The sequence below is a fragment of the Mauremys reevesii genome, linkage group 5, assembly GCF_016161935.1.
Source record: "Mauremys reevesii isolate NIE-2019 linkage group 5, ASM1616193v1, whole genome shotgun sequence".
NCBI lineage: Eukaryota > Metazoa > Chordata > Testudines > Geoemydidae > Mauremys > Mauremys reevesii.
In genome coordinates this window covers 65,800,646-65,821,903 of record NC_052627.1, presented here as the reverse complement: position 1 = coordinate 65,821,903, position 21,258 = coordinate 65,800,646, and the positions used below count along the sequence as shown (strand labels likewise).

The window sequence follows — 21,258 nt, the reverse complement described above, 5'->3', positions numbered from 1 at the left end:
CTAGTTGCAGAATGACACAGCTGTTCCATTTATGTAGAAAATTGGTCAGAGTATTTGAATTACAGGTAATTAAGAGTTACTCTGATTAACTATGGATTTGCTACTGAGTAGTTTTGTAAAGTTGTTAGAGTTTTATTATATGCCTTATGACACTTTGCACAGGGTATTTTCATGCCACTATACATGCATTTTTAAAGGTAACAGTTTAAGTGTAAGCACTTAAAGTACAGTTCTACTCCATAGAATAGCTTACTAATATGGTATTGTGAGGCTCCATATTAGGAACCTTTTTAAAAAAAAAAACCTACCTGAACACCACCTTTACAGTGAGAGTCTGCAGCTCCATTATAATGGGTCTTACTCATAGTTGCAGCTCCTTGGAGGCAGACACCAGGTCAGTCAAAGCAGGCTGCAAGAGGCCACATTCTTGAAGACCCAGTTAGCAAGCCAGTTCAAGTTACTTCTAGAGCTGCTTTGTAGAGCTAATTCCTTTAAACCTTAATTCAGAGGTTATTAGGTAGAACAAATTATATAAACTCTTCCTAGTGGAGAGTAACTTCAAATTCCACCCAAATTAGTGGCGGATATATATGTACATATGTGCCCGACAAAGAAAACAGAGGAGAGGGCAACAGTTGAAATCTCCCTCAGAACTATAACCTTGTGGTGGGTGGGTTGGATCTGCTGACTTCCATGCTAGAAGAAAGGTGATTCTCAGCTAAGGCAAATTTTCCTGTTCTTCACAGTGAAAGCCTTTCCAAAAGCAGTGTATCACCAGCATGGGAAACAAAGGACAAATGATGAGATACTGTCTTTTTTTTTAAATACATCAGTTACAGAGTGAATACTAGCATACAGGTCTCTTGCTCCAATGGCAGAGGAGGCCTTCACATTTAATTTGTAAAACTAGTGAAGATGTGAAAAAACATGACCAGGTGGCCCCTCCTCCATCTCCTTTTTGGATATTAGTTATGATCCTTCTGGAAGCTTCCAGGCTTCTGAATGAATGAGCAGGAATGGGGGCAGGGACGAAGAAAGGCCCCTATCTTCTGAAATATACCAATTTAGTCATCTACTAACTGATGCCATAGCAGCAGTTTCTTTCCCCTGATTAGCCCCATGGGTGGATGCTCTTATTCCAGAATTAGCTTAATCCTCTTTGATTAAATTAATTCTGAATAAGGCACTCTTATTCAGGAATAAAAAAGTGTCCACATATGGAATTAATGAGGCATTGCTTTAAGTTCACAACCTATCTTATTCAAGCTATATTAATTTAAAGACCAGCCCTTACGCTAGTTTGAAGTTTGTACACAACTTGTTTTCAGTCCCTCTAGCTAAAACAAAGACTCATTGTAACACTTAAAACTTTGCAGTTAAACACCATTAAAATCAATTACCTAAAGCTAAAGAAAAAAAAATCTCAGACATTACGGGGGGGGGGGGGAAATCAGCTCACAGCATTCTAAAAGAGAGAACAACTTCTGAATTTTCTAATTAAAAGAGCATGATAAAGTTTAGTTATCAACACAGAGCACCTCCCATCTACAGTGGTTAACATTTCTGCAAGTAACGTTTCCATGGCATTTCCTATACTAAGCAATCTATGTCTAAACACGGAAAAACACTGGAGTAATTAGACCCCATTATTTTCATGTTAATGGCAGTCACTGTATATATTTTTGTTTAAAAGAGAACGTAAGTGAAACAGAACACCAAAGCATCCTTATAGCATTCAGAGAAGAAATAGGCTCTTCAGTCCAGTAAACACACCAGTTGGCTGTAAAGCACAGTAATTGTCAGAAAGATGACTATAAAAATGACATCATGGGATTCCATATTCATTTTCTCTCTCAATAACATTCTCAACCTAGAAATTTAAAGTCAACATGAATTTCTCTCTTCCATCATTACCATATAAAGATTCTGCAGTCAAAACTTACTCGACAAATTGATGAGGTGCAAGACAGAATAAAATCCAGCTCATTTTTCTGTACTGACACTGGATAACAATTTGCGTTTGCCAGCATGAGTCAGATAGTCATCCTATCTGTTCCCTATGTAAGAACTTGCCATTTTTATAGTAATTTTTCTGGCTACAATCAATATAAAAAATATTTTTCTCTTCATTAGCTGGAGAAGTTTCTGTTTCCCTATGTAACCTACATAATAGTCTAAAAAGCTGAAGTCGACATGATAGCAAAAAGGAACACAGGGTACATGAGATTACAATTAAAAAATTGATTTCTATATCTCATTTTGCTGTTATTTTAAAATGCATAACGTGAGCAGTGAGTATTACTAATTATTTCAAGACTGCTCTTTTTTTGTCAAGTTAACTTTACAGATTATACATTTGCTTTATATATTGCCTTTTGTTTTAATGGAATTGTTCATGGAAAAACTCAGACAGCTAATCTAATATTCTCTATGACTCCAAATAGCATACATTTTTTTAAAAATGTTTACACAAATATCAGTTTAACACAGTGCTGTTAAGGACACCACATCTTTTACAATGACAAACTAGCCTTTCAAGTCATTCCAGGAAGAATAAGGCTTACACCCCTTTTATTCATCCCATTAAAAGAAAATGCGGAAGAAAAAGGACTTTTGGCAGTGATTCTATCGCCAAAGTGAAACACAGAGCTTGTCTACATATGGAAGTTAAACAATTCAACTAAAATTGGTTTAAAAAAAACCAAACAACCCAGACCTGCTCTGTGGACACAGGTGATTCAGATCATTGAGATCAGTTCAGGTTTTGTTTGGACCTTGGAAGCTAAGCAGATGAGACAGATTTAAATAGAATTAAGAGCAATTATACATCACATTGCACCAGCTTAACTAAATCAGTTATCACATCTCTAGTTAATTCAATGCAGGGTGTGTAGAGCAGGCAATAAAAATCTTTAGCACAGATGAATGAGAATGCTCAGCCTTAGGGAATGATGGGTTAACTGAGCAAAGATGTGAAAGGCAGCCCTTGAGGGGACAACCCTTCCCCCCAGATTGTTCCTTCCCAGGTGCGCCTTGCTTCCCCTTATCTCTCCCTGCTAGCTCAAGGCTTCACTGGGGAAAGGATTTTAGGGTCTTCCACGCTCTGCTTCAAAGCCAGCCCTACTCCCAACCCCTACCCCAAGTCGCCATGAGAGCCCGGAGTGGGGAGGAGTGCACAGACCGGGCACCCATGTTCTAGCAGCATAGGCTCTCCCCCCCACCACTGCTCTCTACTGGATGGGATCCTGGGGACTCATTTTCGCACTGCCAGCCTTGGATGCTGCTGCCAGCCTCAGGATCTAGCCTCTCCACAGCTGGTTCCACATGCCCTGGGATGGCACCATGAACAGCTCCCCCTCTCAGCTGGCTCACAGCTTCCTGTGGCACTGAGAGGAGCCACCATGGGTTCCACCAGGAGAGCCTGGCAGGCAGAGTGGGACATGGGTGCCATCCCTGCTCCCTCCAGAGCCCCTGCCTCCCTCATCTCACTACTCACCCCTCCTCCTTGCTGGCTGCAGGGTTCTTCCTGGTCCCCAGCACTGAGAGGAGCTGCCACAGATTCTGGCAGATTGAGAGCCCAGGTGCCAGCTGTGCTCCCAGCCACATGAGATTTGACTAGCTACCAGACTGCTGGATGGCCATGTATGCAGATCACAGGGTGAAAGGTCACTCAAACATCTTCCAGGCCTCTCTAATTGCTCCAGGTCACTTCCTTATAGCATTGTTTCATTTGAGTTTAAGAAACAGAGTGATTAATTTTTTATTACTGACTAATCCAGTTTAGTTCAAACCATAACAGTGCATGTTCCTTTCGTCTGGCAAGAAGGGAGTTTTTTGGTTTTGGTTGTTTTAGTTAATAATAGAAACTTACTGTTATGCAATGTAGTTCACTGTCCAGGGCAGGAAATCCCCTACCCAGACTACATACAAAAAGAAGCTGATAAGTAACTGAACAAAATTTGCTAAGAATAGGCTAGGAGGGGCCTAACAGAACTGACACAGAATTGCATGATGTATCAATCATCGGAAAAGAGAGGCCCAACAGTTTCAAACTATGCCAAATGTACCCTACACGTACTAACTTCTAGTGTGGTACCTAACATTGCCTCCCATTTCAGTCATAAGGAAAGGAGTGATACCTGTCATTAGGGAATCCTGACAGCAAGAGGTTTCGTTTTGGATTACATCTCCTAACAGCAGTAACAGAGGAGTCTGGTGAAGGCTGGTCCTCCTGCTGAGTCTCACACAGAGGACAAAGCAAACCCCACATCCTAGAAACATGCTTAACACTACAGATCCTTAAAACTTAGCCTTGCGTGCAACAAGGGAGTTTTGGTCATACCGTTGAGCCCAAGAAAGCCTTTTTTATATATTACATGAAGAACCCATGCAGCCCCAAATCGCACATGATATCCACTAAACCCAAGAAAAAAATGAATTCTGGATTCTATAAAGTAATCTTACCTTGAGTTTCTGCACCAGTAAATCTATGCCCCTGAAAACATTCCACACAACTGTGACAGCATGGCACGTGTTTTTCTGCAGATATCAGAATTGGCAATTTGGCTCGATATAACACAAAGCATTTACCATCACTACACTTAATATGTGTCAGGTCCATGTAGTTTATCCACTGTCTCGGCTTACTGGCTACAAAATAGAGACACTTGGGCCTTACGGCATGTTCTATGAAAGGATCCAAAGAGTCCCCAGTCCCTTCCACAGGGATGGGCACATAAAGCAAAATGAGATTTTCGGGTCTTTTCCAATAGCCTTGAGCTCAATTTTTATGCATTTCCCTATGAGTGAGGGATGGGCTGGATACCTGATCCATATAAATTCCCTTAACCTGAAGACGTTAAACTGCCCACCTGCAAACTATTGTTTGTTTGACAAGTCTCTGCCAGATCCAGCAGCATCCCTTAAGAATAAACCCTGGGAAAGCCTACCCATTTTATGAATCAAGAGGCATTTTACAATGCCACAAGAGCATCCCTATGTAAATGTGCTAGCAATGCTACAAATACTATCCCTTACCTCTTACACATCACTTTTCATCTGTCAATCTCAAAGTGCTTTACAAAGGAAATAAGCCTCATCATCCTCATTTTACAGATAGGCAAACTGAGACACAGGTAAGTGACTTACCAGGTTCACCCAGTAGGCCAGTGGTAAAGCTGGGAAGAGAACCCAGGTGTCCTGAATCTCAGTCCAGTATTCTATCCACTAAGCCACACCAAATAAGCAACAGTGTCTCAGCTTAGTCTTTATGTAAGAGATTTTATTGCCTTCATTACAAAGGGGTTAACTGGCTACCCCTAGCATCAGAAAATGGTCAATTTATGCACATAGCTTTTAGTGGCAGATATACATTCTCCCTCTACAGCCCTAGAGTTAAAGACTTTTCCTGAGTTCATGCAGTTGTAGATCTAGGAACCCTTCTGATGATCAAGTTATGAATATTCCTGGTCACTAAATGGGACACTATGCTTCTAGGTTGACATACATTTCTTAGTTACAGGCCAGGGCCTGTGCTCTCAAAGGAAGGGGGTAGAGAAGGAGATTCTTCCTACTGTTCTCTCCTTTGCTTCTTCTCAAGTCTGACAAGGGCTTTCCTGAAAGATGGGTCCAAATTAGGCACAAAGGGAGGTGGAGGGATGCTTTACAGGAAGCCTTCCTCCAATTTTTGACGTTTTTTTCAAGTGTGTTAACATAAGGCTGTATGAAAGCCTGCTTCTCTAAGCCATTACCTGAGCATCAGCCACCATCTGCAAATGCACAATTTGCTGAGGGCCTAGTTGCTGGCTCAGTAAAGAAAATCTGGAGCTGGTGCCTCGGGGGATAGATTTAAGTCACATATTTAGTACCATTTTAGCTTAACTTAGAGGCCACAGGTAAGCACCACACTGAATCTAACATGCTGCTTGCTGAAATTTCACTCCATAACTTAAGGCCAGGATGAAGCACAACCAACTAATCAAATATTCAACCAGCCAAGTCTTCTCAAATATAATTGAAAATACCCGCTTTATTCTTGCTTCCAGTGATAGTTCAAATAGGTTCCTGGCAGTCCCTTTCAGCTGTTTCACCTTTTGTATCGGCTGGTGCTCATTAGTCTGTGTCTTTTGCTGCATCTAATTCCTCTTCAGCTTCCCCATTTGCCACCGCTGTCCTACTGCAAACAGCATCTTTAGTAGAGACTTTTCTCATTTTAATGTTTGGCAGTTTCTTCAGATCACCATCCCATTCTCTTAAAGAAAAAAAAAGATATAATAGAAAATAATTAATGTTTAAAATTCAGAACCCAGAAAAATTAACTACTGTTGGTTACTGAAAAGGGTTTTTAAGCAGGTCAGGGAGAGGCAGAAGTCTGGAACCAGAAAGGATTTGCTGCATTAGCCTTAGCCTGACATCAGTCCCAATGTGCTCTGTCCTCTGCAAACCTTTACTGGTTCATGTGTGCACAAGCAGGTGCGTACCACAAATAATACATCTTCCTCCCACTTGTTCTACACTCATGCTGAAATCTGTAAGGGAGGCACTTGTCAGCTGGGACAGCATATCAGCAGGGGAATCTAAAAAAGAACCCCAAGCCAGCAACTATCTAACTGTGAGATAAGAAAGCAATGGGCTGGGAGAAGGTGTATATGATTAGCAGGAGTGGGGTGCTGGGTTAAAAATAAGCAGATGGGGATGCTCAGGAGAAGTCAGTGCTTAAAGGGTTAACAGACCTAGTACTGACTGTATAAGGGAAGATTAAAGTTTGCTAAAATGCATGCTGCTGTATACCACACTAATTGCAGTGTGTTTACACATCTATACAGCATTGGGCTGCAACATGGTAAGATCTCAGCCAAGAAAGGTCTGGTCTGTATTTTGATAGGTTATCACTAAGGGTTCTGCGGGAAGTGATGTTGGCCATTTATAGCAGTGACATTCTTCCCTGATAGTCAGTACTTGCCCAGTGCCCCAGCACGGCATATGGGGGGATGCTGATGCTGTCTTTTTGATGAGGCATAAATCAAGAATTTTTTTTTTTTTAAAAAAGAACAGCAGTGTTAATCCAGCTCCCCTGTGAAAATGTTAAGTCAAGCAAGTCAGCCTTACTAACTTACACTATCAATTTAAATCCCCCCAGCAGTTTCAATTGGATACAATGTTTTTCATTTCCTGTCCTGAACCTCTATACTGCTGCCGAGCACAATTAAAACCGTTATGACTTTTCAACACACATCTGGTTGCTTTCAGTGATGAATTAAGTGATTCACATATCTATCTAGTTTGTAAAGTGCTTTAGGATTCTGTGGGATAAGAGACCCTGACAAAAAGTAAGTTACATATATTACTCATTCTACTCCCACTGTCAATTTCTATTCTGTACCTTTCTGACTATGAACCAGTTGGTTTTAGATCTGACAGACTTAACTCCCTTTGTGCAACATAATGAGTGCAGTTGGATCAACTTCCCCATTTGGGTGCTCAGTGTGCAGAGCTAATATTCCACCTACTGGAAAACAGTAATTCATTATGATCTATGAGAAATGTTAAAATGTTGTATGAGTGATTCCAAGGAGATACAAGGCACGTGTAATTTAAATTCACGAACTGAATCTATTACTTTCAAAAGGCTTGAGGCTGCATAAAGGAGGAAGGACTTGTTTAATAATCACGTCAGGCCCAGGTTCAAAATTATAGCTGTTTGAGTATACTAAAGGCAGTTGGTGGATGATTTTTCTCAAGGGCAATAGCCATATTTTTTTTCATTTTTTTTACATGGACAAATCTGCTGTGGTTCTAACAAGGTAATAAAACAGAAACCTTCTGTCAGAATTTTCATGGTACAGTAAGTCACTCTATGAATTCCTGATCTCATGGCAATTGGAGGTTTAGTGCCTTTAAATCTAACTCCTACCACACAGATGAAATCCTCCAAAGCCTTCTGCCTAATGGACAGAAAAGATTGAGCTGTGGTAATTAATCCACTGCACTGCCCAATTCTTAAGATTCCTTATCGTTATTCCTAAATAAATGTAGTTCTCGACTGTATAGTTTGCCTTAAGTCTGACTGGATTATTATTGCGGTTTTGTATTGCCATGGGAAAATGCTAGTTTACTATGCTGAATTTTTAAACAAACATTTAAAATGCTGAGCACCTGTAACTTTCTCTGAGTAAAAAGGACTCGAAGGTGCTCAGCAGCTCTGAAAATCCATCCTTAAGGATTTCATTTTACAAATGGACACAGGAATTACCATATCAGATTTGACCACTGGTCCATCTAGTCCACCATCCTGTATTCTGTATCAAAAGAAGGTCCAAGAAAGTCTGATTATAGAATAGCCTGTTGTGGAGAAAGAGGGATTTATGTGTGGTATTTTTTATAAATATCTTATGCCCTTCAGGCTGTCCATAATATTCTTCTGCCTCAATGCACAGAGTTAAATCAATAGGATTGTTAAAGGAATCAAGCAGGAAGGCAAAACAATGACACAGATAAGAGTCCTCGAGGAAATAACAGGGAAATTGTTTATTGGCTCCATCTAGGCTAAGAAGCGTTTACTCTCCCCCAGACTAGGCCTAGTATGAAAGGGGATCCAAAACATCTTTAAAATGATGGCGTTGGGAGGAAAGGGAGGCTGCGCAGGGAGTGGCAGTGAGAGCTAAGAGACACACTGAAAGAGAACATGCTACGAGCAGGACAGTCTGGTTCTCCCCAGAGACGGGAGTTAACTAGCTGAATGGAACTTACAAATACTTGCAAAGAAAGATTAAGGTGTAGGTATAGAAAAATAGGTATTAGGACTCTGTTTCTCTAACATTTTGCTCTGCAAGCTCTGGCTGAAAGGATAAATAATGTTTTGTTTTGAAGATGCTGTTTCTGTCACTGCACACTTATATTGTCACAAGCTCCAGAACGGAAACTTTTACAGGTGCCAAACCCAGTAGAGCCTGTCACATTAACACAGTTAGGAAACAGGGTAGGGGGCTGCAGCACAGAGATCCAGTCCCAGAATGGTTGAACTGTATGCTGCCACCCAGAGTATGATGCGGAAGCCAGGCCTGTCATCTAAGGGGTGCTCTCAAGAGGGACAAAAACCACAGTTTCACCTGTAACCATGATGCCTGTCCATACAGAAAGTTTCTTTCCAGTCTCCATGACTTAGTGGCTGGCTCATGCTTTGAAATGTTATATCCCTCAACAACAACAACAACAAAAAAGTTGTATCTCCTCTAATGTAACTGTCTGAGCCAGTTCTCATCCATATAAATGGCTAATCATTTTACAATGTCTTCTAAGTTGTTGGCAGGAATGATATTTTATGGCTGTGCATTCCAGGCTACACAAATCTTGGAAATCACATTGAAATCTTAAAGGGAAGAATCAACAACTGCATCTGGTGTACATATGCAATACTACTGATTTTACTATATCTAGTTTGTATGAAGTATCAGAGGGGTAGCCGTATTGGTCTGGATCTGTAAAAAGTGACAAAGAGTCCTGTGGCACTTCATAGACTTACAGACATATTGGAGCATAAGCTTTCATGGGTGAATACCCACTTCATCAGACACATGTTTGTATGATGCACCCATCGGAAAATAAAACTGTGCCCCAACTCATATGGGTTACTTAAGGGTATATCTAAACAATGCAATACTCAAACTACTGCATAATAGGGTAAATGAGATGCAGATAACTATTTAGACTTTTTTGGGGGAAGGGAGGAGAGTGTATGTGGCAGGTAGGGGTGGTGCTCGGATATCTTCCCATTTACCATTAAACGTTGTGCCTTGAGCCTATATATTGGCCTATCCTCCCGGTTAAGAACTGGATGTTGGTCTCTCTGGGGCCAGAAGAGTCTCCCAAAATGACATTCAAAGTATGTTTTCTTCTCCAGGATAGGAACATGCTAAATCTATAGTGCACCCTACTGAGCCTTTGCTGATGCATGGAGAAAAGAATCAAGCCCAGCACCATAACGCTGATCCTCTGAATCTCTCAGAGCATGGTCCTCGGTTATTTTCTATAAGAATTGCTAAAATATAGACAGAGAACTTCCCACCTTAAAAGTTTGTTTGAAAATATCCAAAAAAAAGAAGCCATTGAAGTTATATGAACTCAATTCTAACAGTCTCAGCACTTTAAACCTTATAATATTTCAACAATTGACTGTTACTAGCTAGTAAGTTACAATTTTTAGGCTGCAGTAGCTAAGAAAAAAACTAGAACAACAAAATATTGAGTAGACTAATAATATATGTCATCAGTTTCCTTTCAAACAAGAGAACACTGTCCTCCACCAACTGCTTTTCGTAGAATGCTGGGTTGGTTGGGTTTTTTATTAAAAAAAAATAAATTGGTGGGACATGCCATGTCATTTCAAGAGATGTCCAGTTGGGCACATTCAGACCACAAATAATTAAATACAACAAAAAGAAACTCACCTGAAAATTTTAAGATGTTTGCCATTCACAATGTCGGGAATGTCTAAAGGGAACAAAATTAAATACAGTTGGATTACCAGCTATAAATTATCCATAGCAATTCTCATTTCAGAGCAAACATTAAACTAGGACTTCAAAAATGTATCAGGTATATGCTAGCTGAAGGACTGAACCCACAAGGTCAGAGGTGGATACAGATCATACAGAGAATGGTGAGGTCCAAGGGTAATAATCTAGCAGGAAGTCTATCTTTTCTCCCACAACTGCCAGGAAGGGAGAAGATGCTGGGATTTCTAACAAGGTGCTGTTTCTGAGCCTATTTTAGCAGGGCAGTGGGGAGACTCTCCCAAGGTACTTTATCAACTTTTTAGTTGCCTCTAGTCACTGAAAGGAAGCTGCATTTCGTCTAAATGTTTGTGTCAAAACCGGCAAAAGATTTAGGCCCTTAAAAGGAAGCTGCAAATGCCTACAGTGAGATTAGCAGCATAATTAAGTTATTTGTATTACAATTGTACCCTAGAGTCCCCATTGTGCTATACATACATACACGCACACTCCCGAGAACTACAGTTTAAACAGACAAACCAGTTAAACTATGGGAGAAAAGTCCCATTTCAAAACTGATTTAGGCACTTTGGCTCCTAAATTGCTAAATTTGTTTTGAATATAGGACTTGGACACTTTTGAAATTTTACTTGAAGTGACTTTGAATCACAGAAGCGTAGAACTGGAAGGGACCTCAAGAGGTCATCTAGTTCAGCCCCTGCACTCGTGGCAGGACTAACCAGACCATCCCTGCTCTTAAAAATCCACAATGATGGCGATTCCACAATTTCCCTAGGCAATTTATTCCAGTGATCAACCACCCTGACAGTTACCAAGTTTTTCTTAATGTCCAACCTACACCACCCTTGCTGCAATTTAAACCCACTGCTTCTTAACCTTTGATAAGACAAGGAGAACAGTTTTTCTCCCTCCTCCTTGTACCTTTTATGTACTTGAAAACTATTATCATGCCCCCTCCCAGTCGTCTCTTCTCCAGACTAAACAAACCCACTTTTTTCCAATCTTCCCTTATTGGACCTTATTGCTTTCTAGACCTTTAATCATTTTTGTTGCTCTTCTTTGGACTTTCTCCAATTTGTCCACATCTTTCCTAACATGTGGTGCCCAGAACTGGACACAGTACTCCAGTTGAGGCCTAATCAGCGCAGAGTAGAGCAGAAGAATTACTTCTCATGTTTTGTTTACAACAGTCCTGCTAATACAACCCAGAATGATGTTTGCTTTTCTTGCAACAGTGTTACACTCTTCACTCTTATTTAGCTTGTGATCCACTATGACCCTCAGATCCCTTTCCGCAGTACTCCTTCCTAGAGAGTCATTTCCCATTTTGTATGTGTACAAACTGATTGTTCCTTCCTAACTAGATTATTTTGCATTTGTCCTTATTGAATTTCATCCTATTTACTTCAGTCCATTTCTCCAGTTTGTCCAGATCATTCTGAATTTTAATCCTACCCCTCTCAGCTAGGTATCATCCACAAATTTAAGTGTACACTCTATGCCATTATGTAAATCACTGATGAAGATATTGAATGGAACCAGACCTAAAACTGATCCCTGCAGGACCCCACTTGATATGCCATTCCAGCTTGACTATGAAAAACTAACAACTACTTTCTGGGAATGGTTTTCCAAACAGTTATGCATCCACCTTGTAGTAGCTCCATCTAAATTGTATTTCCTTAGTTTGTTTATGAGAAGGTCATGCGTGACCATATCAAAATCTTTACTAAAGTCAAGATATACCACATCTACCACTTCCCCCCCATCCACATGGCTTGGTTCTCTGTCAAAGAAAGCTATTAGGTTGGTTTGATATGATTTATTCTTTAAATCCATGTTGCCTGTTACTTAGCTCCTTATTATCTTCTAGGAGTCAGCAAACTGATTTCTTAATTATTTGCTTCATTATCCTTCTTAGTACTGAAGTTAAGCTGACCAATTTGTAATTCCCCAGGTTGTCCTTATTCCCCTTTCTATAGATGGGCAAACATAGTGCCTTTTTTCAGTCCTCTGGAATCTCTCCCATCTTCCATGACTTTTTGAAGATAATTGCTAATGGCTCAGAGATCTCCTCAGTCAGTTACTTGAGTATTCTATGATGTATTTCATCAGACCCTGATGACTTGAAGACATCTAACTTGTCTAAGTAATTTTTAACTTGTTTTTTCCCTATTTTAGCCTCTGATCCTACCTCATTTTTACTGGCATTAAGTAAAAGTTGGATGTCCAGTTGTTACCAAGCTTTTTGGTGAAAACTGAAACAAAAAGTGATTTAGCACTTCTGCCATTTCCTGTTATTGTTCCCCCTCACTCCCAAATGAGTAACAGGCCTACCTTGTCTTTGGTCTTCCTCTTGCTTATGTATATGTTCTTGTTACCCTTTATGTCTCTAGCTAGTTTAAATCTTGTTCTGTGCCTTGGCTTTTCTAATTTTGTCTCTATATACTTGTGTTATTTGTTTATATTCATCATAGAATCATAGAATCTCAGGGTTGGAAGGGACCTCAGGAGGTCATCTAGTCCAACCCCCTGCTCAAAGCAGGACCAAATCCAACTAAATCATCCCAGCCAGGGCTTTGTCAAGCCTGACCTTAAAAACCTCTAAGGAAGGAGATTCCACCACCTCCCTAGGTAACCAATTCCAGTGCTTCACCACCCTACTGTGAAAAAGTTTTTCCTAATGTCCAACCTAAACCTCCCCCTCTGCAACTTGAGACCATTACTCCTTGTTCTGTCATCTTCTACCACTGAGAACAGTCTAGATCCATCCTCTTTGGAACCCCCTTTCAGGTAGTTGAAAGCAGCTATCAAATCCCCCCTCATTCTTCTCTTCTGCAGACTAAACAATCCCAGTTCCCTCAGCCTCTCCTCATAAGTCATGTGCTCCAGCCCCATAATCATTTTTGTTGCCCTCCGCTGGATTCTCTCCAATTTATCCACATTCTTCTTGTAGTGTGGGGCCCAAAAACTTAAATCCTACTTTTTATATTTAATAAAATCACTTTTGTAATTTGACCTAGTTTCCACTTTTTGTGGACTTATTGAAGATTTCCTGGTTAACCCAGGGTGGTCTCTTGCCATACTTCCTATCTTTCCTACGCAGTGGGCTAGATACTCGTGCAAGGTCAAATAGATCATTGCCTGAACTGGGACTCAAACCCAGGTTTCCAGTTCAAATAATTAATTTTAAAGATCAATAAAATATTAAGAAAAAATGAGCATGTATAAGATTGTATCTTCATGGAGGGGTATAATCAGATCTTGCTGTTTAAACCCCTGGATATCCAAATGACAATCTCTCTTTGGCTGTGGAACACACCATTTCCCCCACGCAAGCCATTCAACTGTCTTGGCCCCTATCACCATCTGAATTGCCTGGAAAACTTGAGGTGATGCCTGCTTGAGTGACAGGGCACCTCCACTTCACTATCAATGTATCTGTTTACATAGTAGTTGAAGTTTAAACTGTTAATTATATATCATTATTATAAACAGAACTCTTGGTACTAAGAAACTGTCATTTTGCAATTACTGAAATTTCTATTTTAAAGAAATACAGTTGTATAATTTGTAATTACAATGTTTTGTTTACATGGTATGTTGAGATTTGTCTTCTCTTTCCTTAAGTGATTTTATCTCTTGCTTAATCATAATAAATAGCAGTAGCTTTTAATAAGAGCCTTTTATATTGATTAGTGACCTGCCTGAACCTAACTAAATAGGAAATAAATGGGATCGAGTAATACACTGATTATCCAACCTTTACTGATTTAACAGTATGCAGAATATAGAATACAAGCTTTTTGTATATAGATGTACAGGAGAGATGATTTTTCTAATTTCCAGTTGAAATTACATGGCCTGAACTTACTTATATCCCTGTGCATTCCTATTGGCATCAAGGTGGTTGTACAGGGTGCAAATCAATGCACAATTTGGCCAAGAACCTTTAGGTTGTTTTACGTGACACATAGTCATTCCCTGTTTCTTGGCCATTTCTAAAATCTTACAGGTGACCTATTTCTCATGCCATCAGTAATAGCGAACACTTTAGAGAGATTCTAATGCTCAGAAGCTTTGAAGTTTTAGCACAGCTTGAAATGCCTTATTACTATCTAGAAACAACTATATAGATTTAAGGAGCAGCAAAGTATCTCAACAAGGAATGATGCTACCTCTGTAGCATTAAATCTAAATTACTGCCTCATGTCATATAAATGTCACATTTCAGATGACTCCTATGCGGTCTCTGATTGACCCTGAACACACAGTGAAAGTTATAAGTTATTCTTTGTCCATCAATTTTCTTCACTCTCAAGGTAATAAGCCAAATAATTCTATCAATACTGGATTATGTATCACATTTCTTCATGATAAAATATAGCATGTTACTTATCATTCATCTTAGTTGTTGTAGTTAGACTGCTGATGCTTTTAAAAAAAATATTTTCCTTACACTGAATTATAAGGTCATATACTGAAGTGCAACCATACATCAGATAGGCCTTGAGAAGTACTGGGCATTATCTCAGCTGTTCTACCTATCTTGATTACTGCAACAGGGATATCTACACTACTCTACACAATCCCCAAACCCTTGATTTTGGGTCCTGTATTTTAGTGAATAGTTTCAATGAGAGAAGAGTCCCTAAACGAATACTGACCCAAGCCTTGAAAATCTGACGCATACCCTTCTTGGCTTGTGAAAGAGGCATGAACAACTGGTGCTACTCTCGACCGAAAAAACAACGCCTCATTCAGAGCAGGACTCTTCCTTTCCTTCTTCAAATATACAAATAGTTTGAGCAACACTGAAGAAACCCACCCTGGACAAATCAGTTCTACCCATCTACTGCCCAATGTCAAACTTCCCATTCCTGAACAAACTCAAAGAGAAGCTAGCCAAAGGCCAACTACAAGCTCATCTAATTGAAGCTAAAATTCTAGACCCATTATAATCTGGATTCAGGACAGAATATGGAACCAAAACCACTTTAGTGGCACTGAGGGATGATTGCCTCCTGTCAATGGATAAAGGACAGCTCCATTCTGATCCTGCCGGAGCTCGCTACAACCTTCAACACTGCTGACCATGAGATAGTGCTGTCTCACCAGGGAGAGGGAGCAGAGGTCCAGGGTAATGCACTAAAATGGCCTTAATCTTTCCTGGAGGGACACAACCAAGGAGTAGCGGTAGAGAAGCAATTTCCCATCACTAGACCCCTCACTTGTGGAATCCCACAAGGTTCAATTTTCTTCCCAGTCCTTTTCAACATTTACATATTGCTACCAGGCAAACTGGTCAGACCACACTCTGCTCCGAGTTCAAGGTACATTTCTTCCACCCTGCCATCTCTAACATAATACACAGAAACACGTATACTTAAAAAAATAACAATTAAAAATAAAAAAACCTTACCAAAACAAAGGCACTGCACCTTCTCCTGAGAAGATGAGAGAACAAACACTACATGACAGATGAGTAGCCACTTCATGTAATGTATTACTGGAAGGTGCTCAGATGTTTGTAGAACGAATGATTGCCTCTGCTGCTGCTCCTAGCTTAACTGGACAGTAGCAAAGTGAATCTTTCCCAACGCTTGTCAGTTTTTCTGCTGCTCACAGGCTTCTGAATAGCACCAGGGAAGACTCAAGATTCTGGTTAGTTTTCACTCTGTAGCTACTTGGCAGAACTCTGAGCAGCAGCAGAGGCACAACTGTCTGAAGACTTAAGGTGACATCTCTGCATCAGTTTATATTTGGTTCATATTTAGAATATTTTCTTCACGTAAGTGCTAAATTGGTTTTGGAGGGGGTTTTTGGTTTTGTTTTTTAAATGAGTTTAGCTTCTTTAGAAGTAGACTGCACTGACATGGGAAAGCTTCCAAATTGTCACAGGAGAGTATATAATCCACGCTTTTCTGGCTTACACAACATCAGTTGAAAATAAATTTTGCCTTTCCTTTATTTTCATGGCTAACTCAAGTGCTTTACTCCCATGTTGTGCAGCAACTGCTGTAATAATTGACCCTGCAGATTTATCCTAATTGTGAACTCAACTGTAAAAAAAGTGAGAGAAAGTTTATATAGTATCATAACCTATATTAAAAAATATTGATGGGAAAAGGTGCAAAAGGGAGAAAAAAAGATTAAACTAGTGCAAACAAAAACTCCTGCTGATATCACTCAAGGACTGTAATTAAGATCATGCCCACTAAAGAAAAAAAGTGTGAGTCCCAAAATCAATAGACCAAAAGTGGTGTGTCAGAAATTAGGCCCAATAATTAGAGGATTGGCTATTCTGCTCATCACTCCCTAACAAAGAATAGAGATGGAGAAGGGGGGGAGTTTCACCATCATGGGTTCCACCCCTACCATCTTCTGGGACCTCAGGAGCCACTGTGGCATCATTGGGCTTTTGTCAGTCTAGTCCTGAGAGATGTCCTGACCAGTCAGGGCCAAGAGAGGGACCCAGATGACATCAACACCTTCACTGTCTCCAGCTAAATCCCAAACACCATCTAGGATGTGAGACTTTGTCACACACACCCTGTGTATTCTTTTCCTGCCCCAACTTATTCCTTCTCTTTCCTATCCTGCTCCTTTTTCCTTCTGTTTAATAAAGGTCAGGCTTAGCCAGCCAAGACTATATATTTTGCAACACTGCTGTCAGCCTGTGACCAGAGAGAATGATGAAAGCAATTCCTTAAACTGCCTGAAGGTGGTACAAGTTTACCAGGTCTCAGAGTGGCTAATAAGACCATGTGCCATGCTGCTGTTTCTCTAGCAGTGAAGATACTAGTGGAGACAACACAGAGACAGGAATCATTTTCTATCTTTTCTATTCTTTTTCATCCCCTCTTGTGTGCATTTGTCTTGTCTGTCTTCTAAGAAATGGGATTAGTCTTTAACAGCTTCAGTTCATTTTTTTCTCCTGTGCAATATATACACAAGCTCATCCCATGTTTATTTGTGTTAAATAAAATAATTTCCTGAAAGATTGTGATAAAAATATGATTCATCTTGACTTGGAGAGAGGAGATTTGGTCAAAGAGATTTAAAAAAATAAAATCTCGATCAGGCCATGCTCCCAATTAAAATGCTATTAAATGTCGTTGGTATCTACCACAGCAATAACAGACATTTTACTTTTGTAGAATATAGGACGCAAAAATCATTTAGATCTAGATTAACCTTATTCTAATACTGCAATATAATCAAAAGATTTATGGGCACCTGTACACCTAGAAAGTGAGTTAAGGTTTCACAGGTTTAAAAAATGAACATCTACAGATCATCTACTGGAAGTGAAAGCACTAGGATTTATTGTTCAAAAAGCAAAGTTTTATTCATTAATAGCTATGCATCTTTAATAAGCCCATCAACACAGTGCCTAGGCATGATACCAACACTACAGTAGTACCGTATTTCCTCACAAAAAGGATATACACTTGAGACAGGCATGACAAATGTGAGACCCAGGAAGCATGAGGAAGTGTGCCAGACAGACATGGATTTTTGTGACAGTAAGTTTTAAACGTGTCTTCGTGTTCATGGCTTACTGAGATGTTTTCTTGGGGAATCCCTGAAGGGTGGTTAATGCAAGTTCTTCAACACAAGTTATGCAAAAACTCAGTTTCTGAAGCTTCGCCTCTTGAGGAGAGGGCCACTGACCAGTGTCACCTATTAAAGGAGGCCCTAACTTCATAAAGAAACACTTGAACTGTCCCAAGGTTGTTCTTAATCTGAAACCTGATATGAACTTTTAACCAAGGGAACAAACCAGGTTGAGGGATTTGAAAGGCTGCCACCTTCCAGAGCCCTATTTGGAGTTGGGGGAGACCTCCATTAAGCTTTTAGCATGCAGGTAGTACCTTTTATTGTGTTTGAAATGTTTTCACTATGATATTTTGCCCTAAGAATAAATGTACTTTGCTTTGTGAAGGCTGACTGGTAACTTGTGTACCCTGCATGCTGAAGAAAGAGCAACATAGAGATGCTGTATCCCAGTCAGACCTGATCCTTCCACAGTCTCTCTCTCCAGTCTGGAGGGAGAAACATGGGTCTCCGTCCAAAAGAGGTGATGGCTAAGCCTGAAACCTTAAGAGAGTTACAACTGAAACTGTGACAACAGGCCTTATGGTGTACCTTGAGGTCTTCAGAGTAGTGCACCAGAGAAGCGTGGTGTGTATAGTCAAGAGCCCTCCATCAGAAATGCCATGTCTTTAGCTCTCAGATGTTGAAATATAGGGTGTGTTAGCAAAAACACAGAACACTATATGTACTCTTGATGGTAATATTAACCAAGATGTCTAATATTCTGTCTTACTAATGGATATTAACACCAAGATTTTTGAAAGTGGATGCCTTAACTTTGTCTCCTAAATTCATATTTAGGCAACTTAATAAATGGCCTATTTAAAAAAAAAAATGCTGAGCATCCAGTAGCTCCAACTGAATTCAATGGTTGCTTAGCATTTTTGAAAAATCAGTTATTTTGATGTTTAAATATGGATCTAAGAAAATAATTTTAGGCACCTTATTTTGAAAATCCTGATATTAAGCTTCTGTTATAAATAAAGAGAAAATATTTGGGGTTACGTTCAACCTAGCATCTTCTCAAACAGAATTTTTGATCCCATTGGAATCACAGATTATAATTTATATTATTTCCATCTAAGCACCAACAAGATACTCAGTCCTGTACAGGACTGTTAATACAGTTCCTGCCCAGAGAATTTATATATTGGAAGACAAAGTGCACTGTGATATCTAGAAAAAGGAGCTACCTCAGGAATAAAAAACTGAAAACATCTAGGGAAGGTAAAAATACAACAGCTTAGGCGCCGCAAGCCTGGGAGGCGGGAGAAGTGAAGCAACCACGGCGTGCTCGGGGAGGCGGGGCAGGGGTGAACTGGGACGGGGAGTTCCCCTGCGTGCTGCCCCCCCCTTATTTGCTGCAGGCGGCCCTCCCTGCGCTCCCCTGCCCCAGCTCCCTCCGCCTAAATGCTGGCGGCGACTGGGGCAGCCGAAGATCTGGCCGCCGCGGTTGCTGCCGAAGAAAATGGCGCCCCCCAAATTCTAGCGCCCTAGGCGACCGCTTGGGTCGCCTAAATGGTTGCACCAGCACTGACTAAAAAAACAATTTCCTTAACAACCTCATTGATTATAAGACTGAAGCTTCCTTTATTGTTATTGTTCCTAGAAGAATCAGTACAGCATTTACTAATTTCTCTGAATACTCAGCTGCCGGTGTAGCTGTTTAAGAACTTGTGCATGAAATTCAGCCTGTTAATGATCAACTAGTGAAGAAATGTATAATCTTGAGTATCTATTCACTTGAACATGATTGTTTATACAAAAATGTCAAACCTTGGATGACTTTTAGAACTCCACTTTTATATTCTAAGGTTGCTTCAAGGCAAAACATACAACACAGAAGGGAAAATTCTGACATCAATAACAGAGAGAGACACTCAAATATAAAGTCAGTTTGAAGATATTCCCTTTTATTAGAGAAGCCTCTAGTGATGATGATGAGATAGAGCCACTAAAGCACAGTCTCCAGCCGACTTCCCATTTTTTTCCTCCCATTTCCAATTATAGTATTTAGCAGCAACAATTTTCTCTGAATGAAGACTGAGTTCTAGACAGACTGAACCTTCAACAGCTGCGATAACAAATGATGAATGATTTGAGGCTGCATTTAACATGTAAAGGGGCACCAGCAAATTAAAAATGTCACATTTTTGTGATTTTTAAACTTACAGCAATAGTAAGAAAAAATTCAGATTTCTATAAATGAAAACATCTTGTTTCTTTATTTTTTCCAGTTTGTTTACCTTGTGCATTTGATAGAGTTGTTTGCTAGCCTATTTCATTGACTTTTTTTTGTTTGCCTGGAACTTTCACACAGCATCAGGAGAGAAAAAACATTTTTAAAAATAAGGAAACAATTTTTAAAACCACAGAAATTGGAAGGAGGACTTTGTATTGGTGAACAACAATTTGAAAACAAGAATAGATTTTTAAAAAGTCATATAGATTGCTTCCCTATTTCTGCCCGAGAAGAAATGCAAAAGAGGAAGCGAGAAGAAAGAACACTGGATTCCCATTGTGCACTAAGTCACATAGCTTAACACCATGAACCCCTGAATTGTTTGCTATCTTATGAAGAACAGAATATGAGAAGCTCTGGAGGATTAAGTATGGCTGGCGAATATTTTGAAAACCTTTCATTACTCCCCACTATCCCCCCACCCCATGAACATTGGAAACACTTGTTTCAAAGAAGCTAATTGGCCAAGATTTTACCTTCCAAGCAGGAAACAAATGTTGATTTTTCCATTTTGTTAATGAACTTCATATCACTATGAAAGTATCACTGACTTTGAATACTACTCCTTCTAGACATTAAAGTTAAACTGGTTATTTGGCTCCAAAAAGGGTTTATTTTTAAAAAGTAATGTGTCAGGTCATTAAATTTGATATTACTTTCTACCACATCCTCCTCAACACAGCCTGGATATCAGTCTCCACAATTCCTTTCCCCATCCCAATTAGCCTTGTTACACTTGATTCCTGCTCTTGCCCATCAGCCTAGTTCCACGTACATGATTTTCAGTCATTTCAGGCTCTCTCTCAAGCATAGCTGGTATTTGCATACCACCTTTAAAGAGAATATATATTTTTAAAGGGCTGCTATCAGTTCACTTAGGCTCAAAAATTTCCATTCTTTAATGTC

The 21,258-nt window shown here is 39.8% G+C and overlaps 1 protein-coding gene across 1 annotated transcript in view; it reads right to left on the bottom strand.

Moving 5' to 3' along the window:
* Positions 1-5,260: 5,260 nt before the first annotated feature.
* The window catches only part of TMA16 (translation machinery associated 16 homolog), a 42,137-nt gene continuing 26,139 nt past the window's right edge, over positions 5,261-21,258 (bottom strand). The window contains exons 6-7 of the mRNA XM_039539349.1: positions 10,446-10,488; positions 5,261-6,250 (exon numbers count right to left, since the gene is read on the bottom strand). Coding sequence (XP_039395283.1) covers positions 6,112-6,250; positions 10,446-10,488 — 182 coding nt within the window. The 3' untranslated portion in view covers positions 5,261-6,111. The remainder of the gene's footprint in view (positions 6,251-10,445; positions 10,489-21,258) is intronic.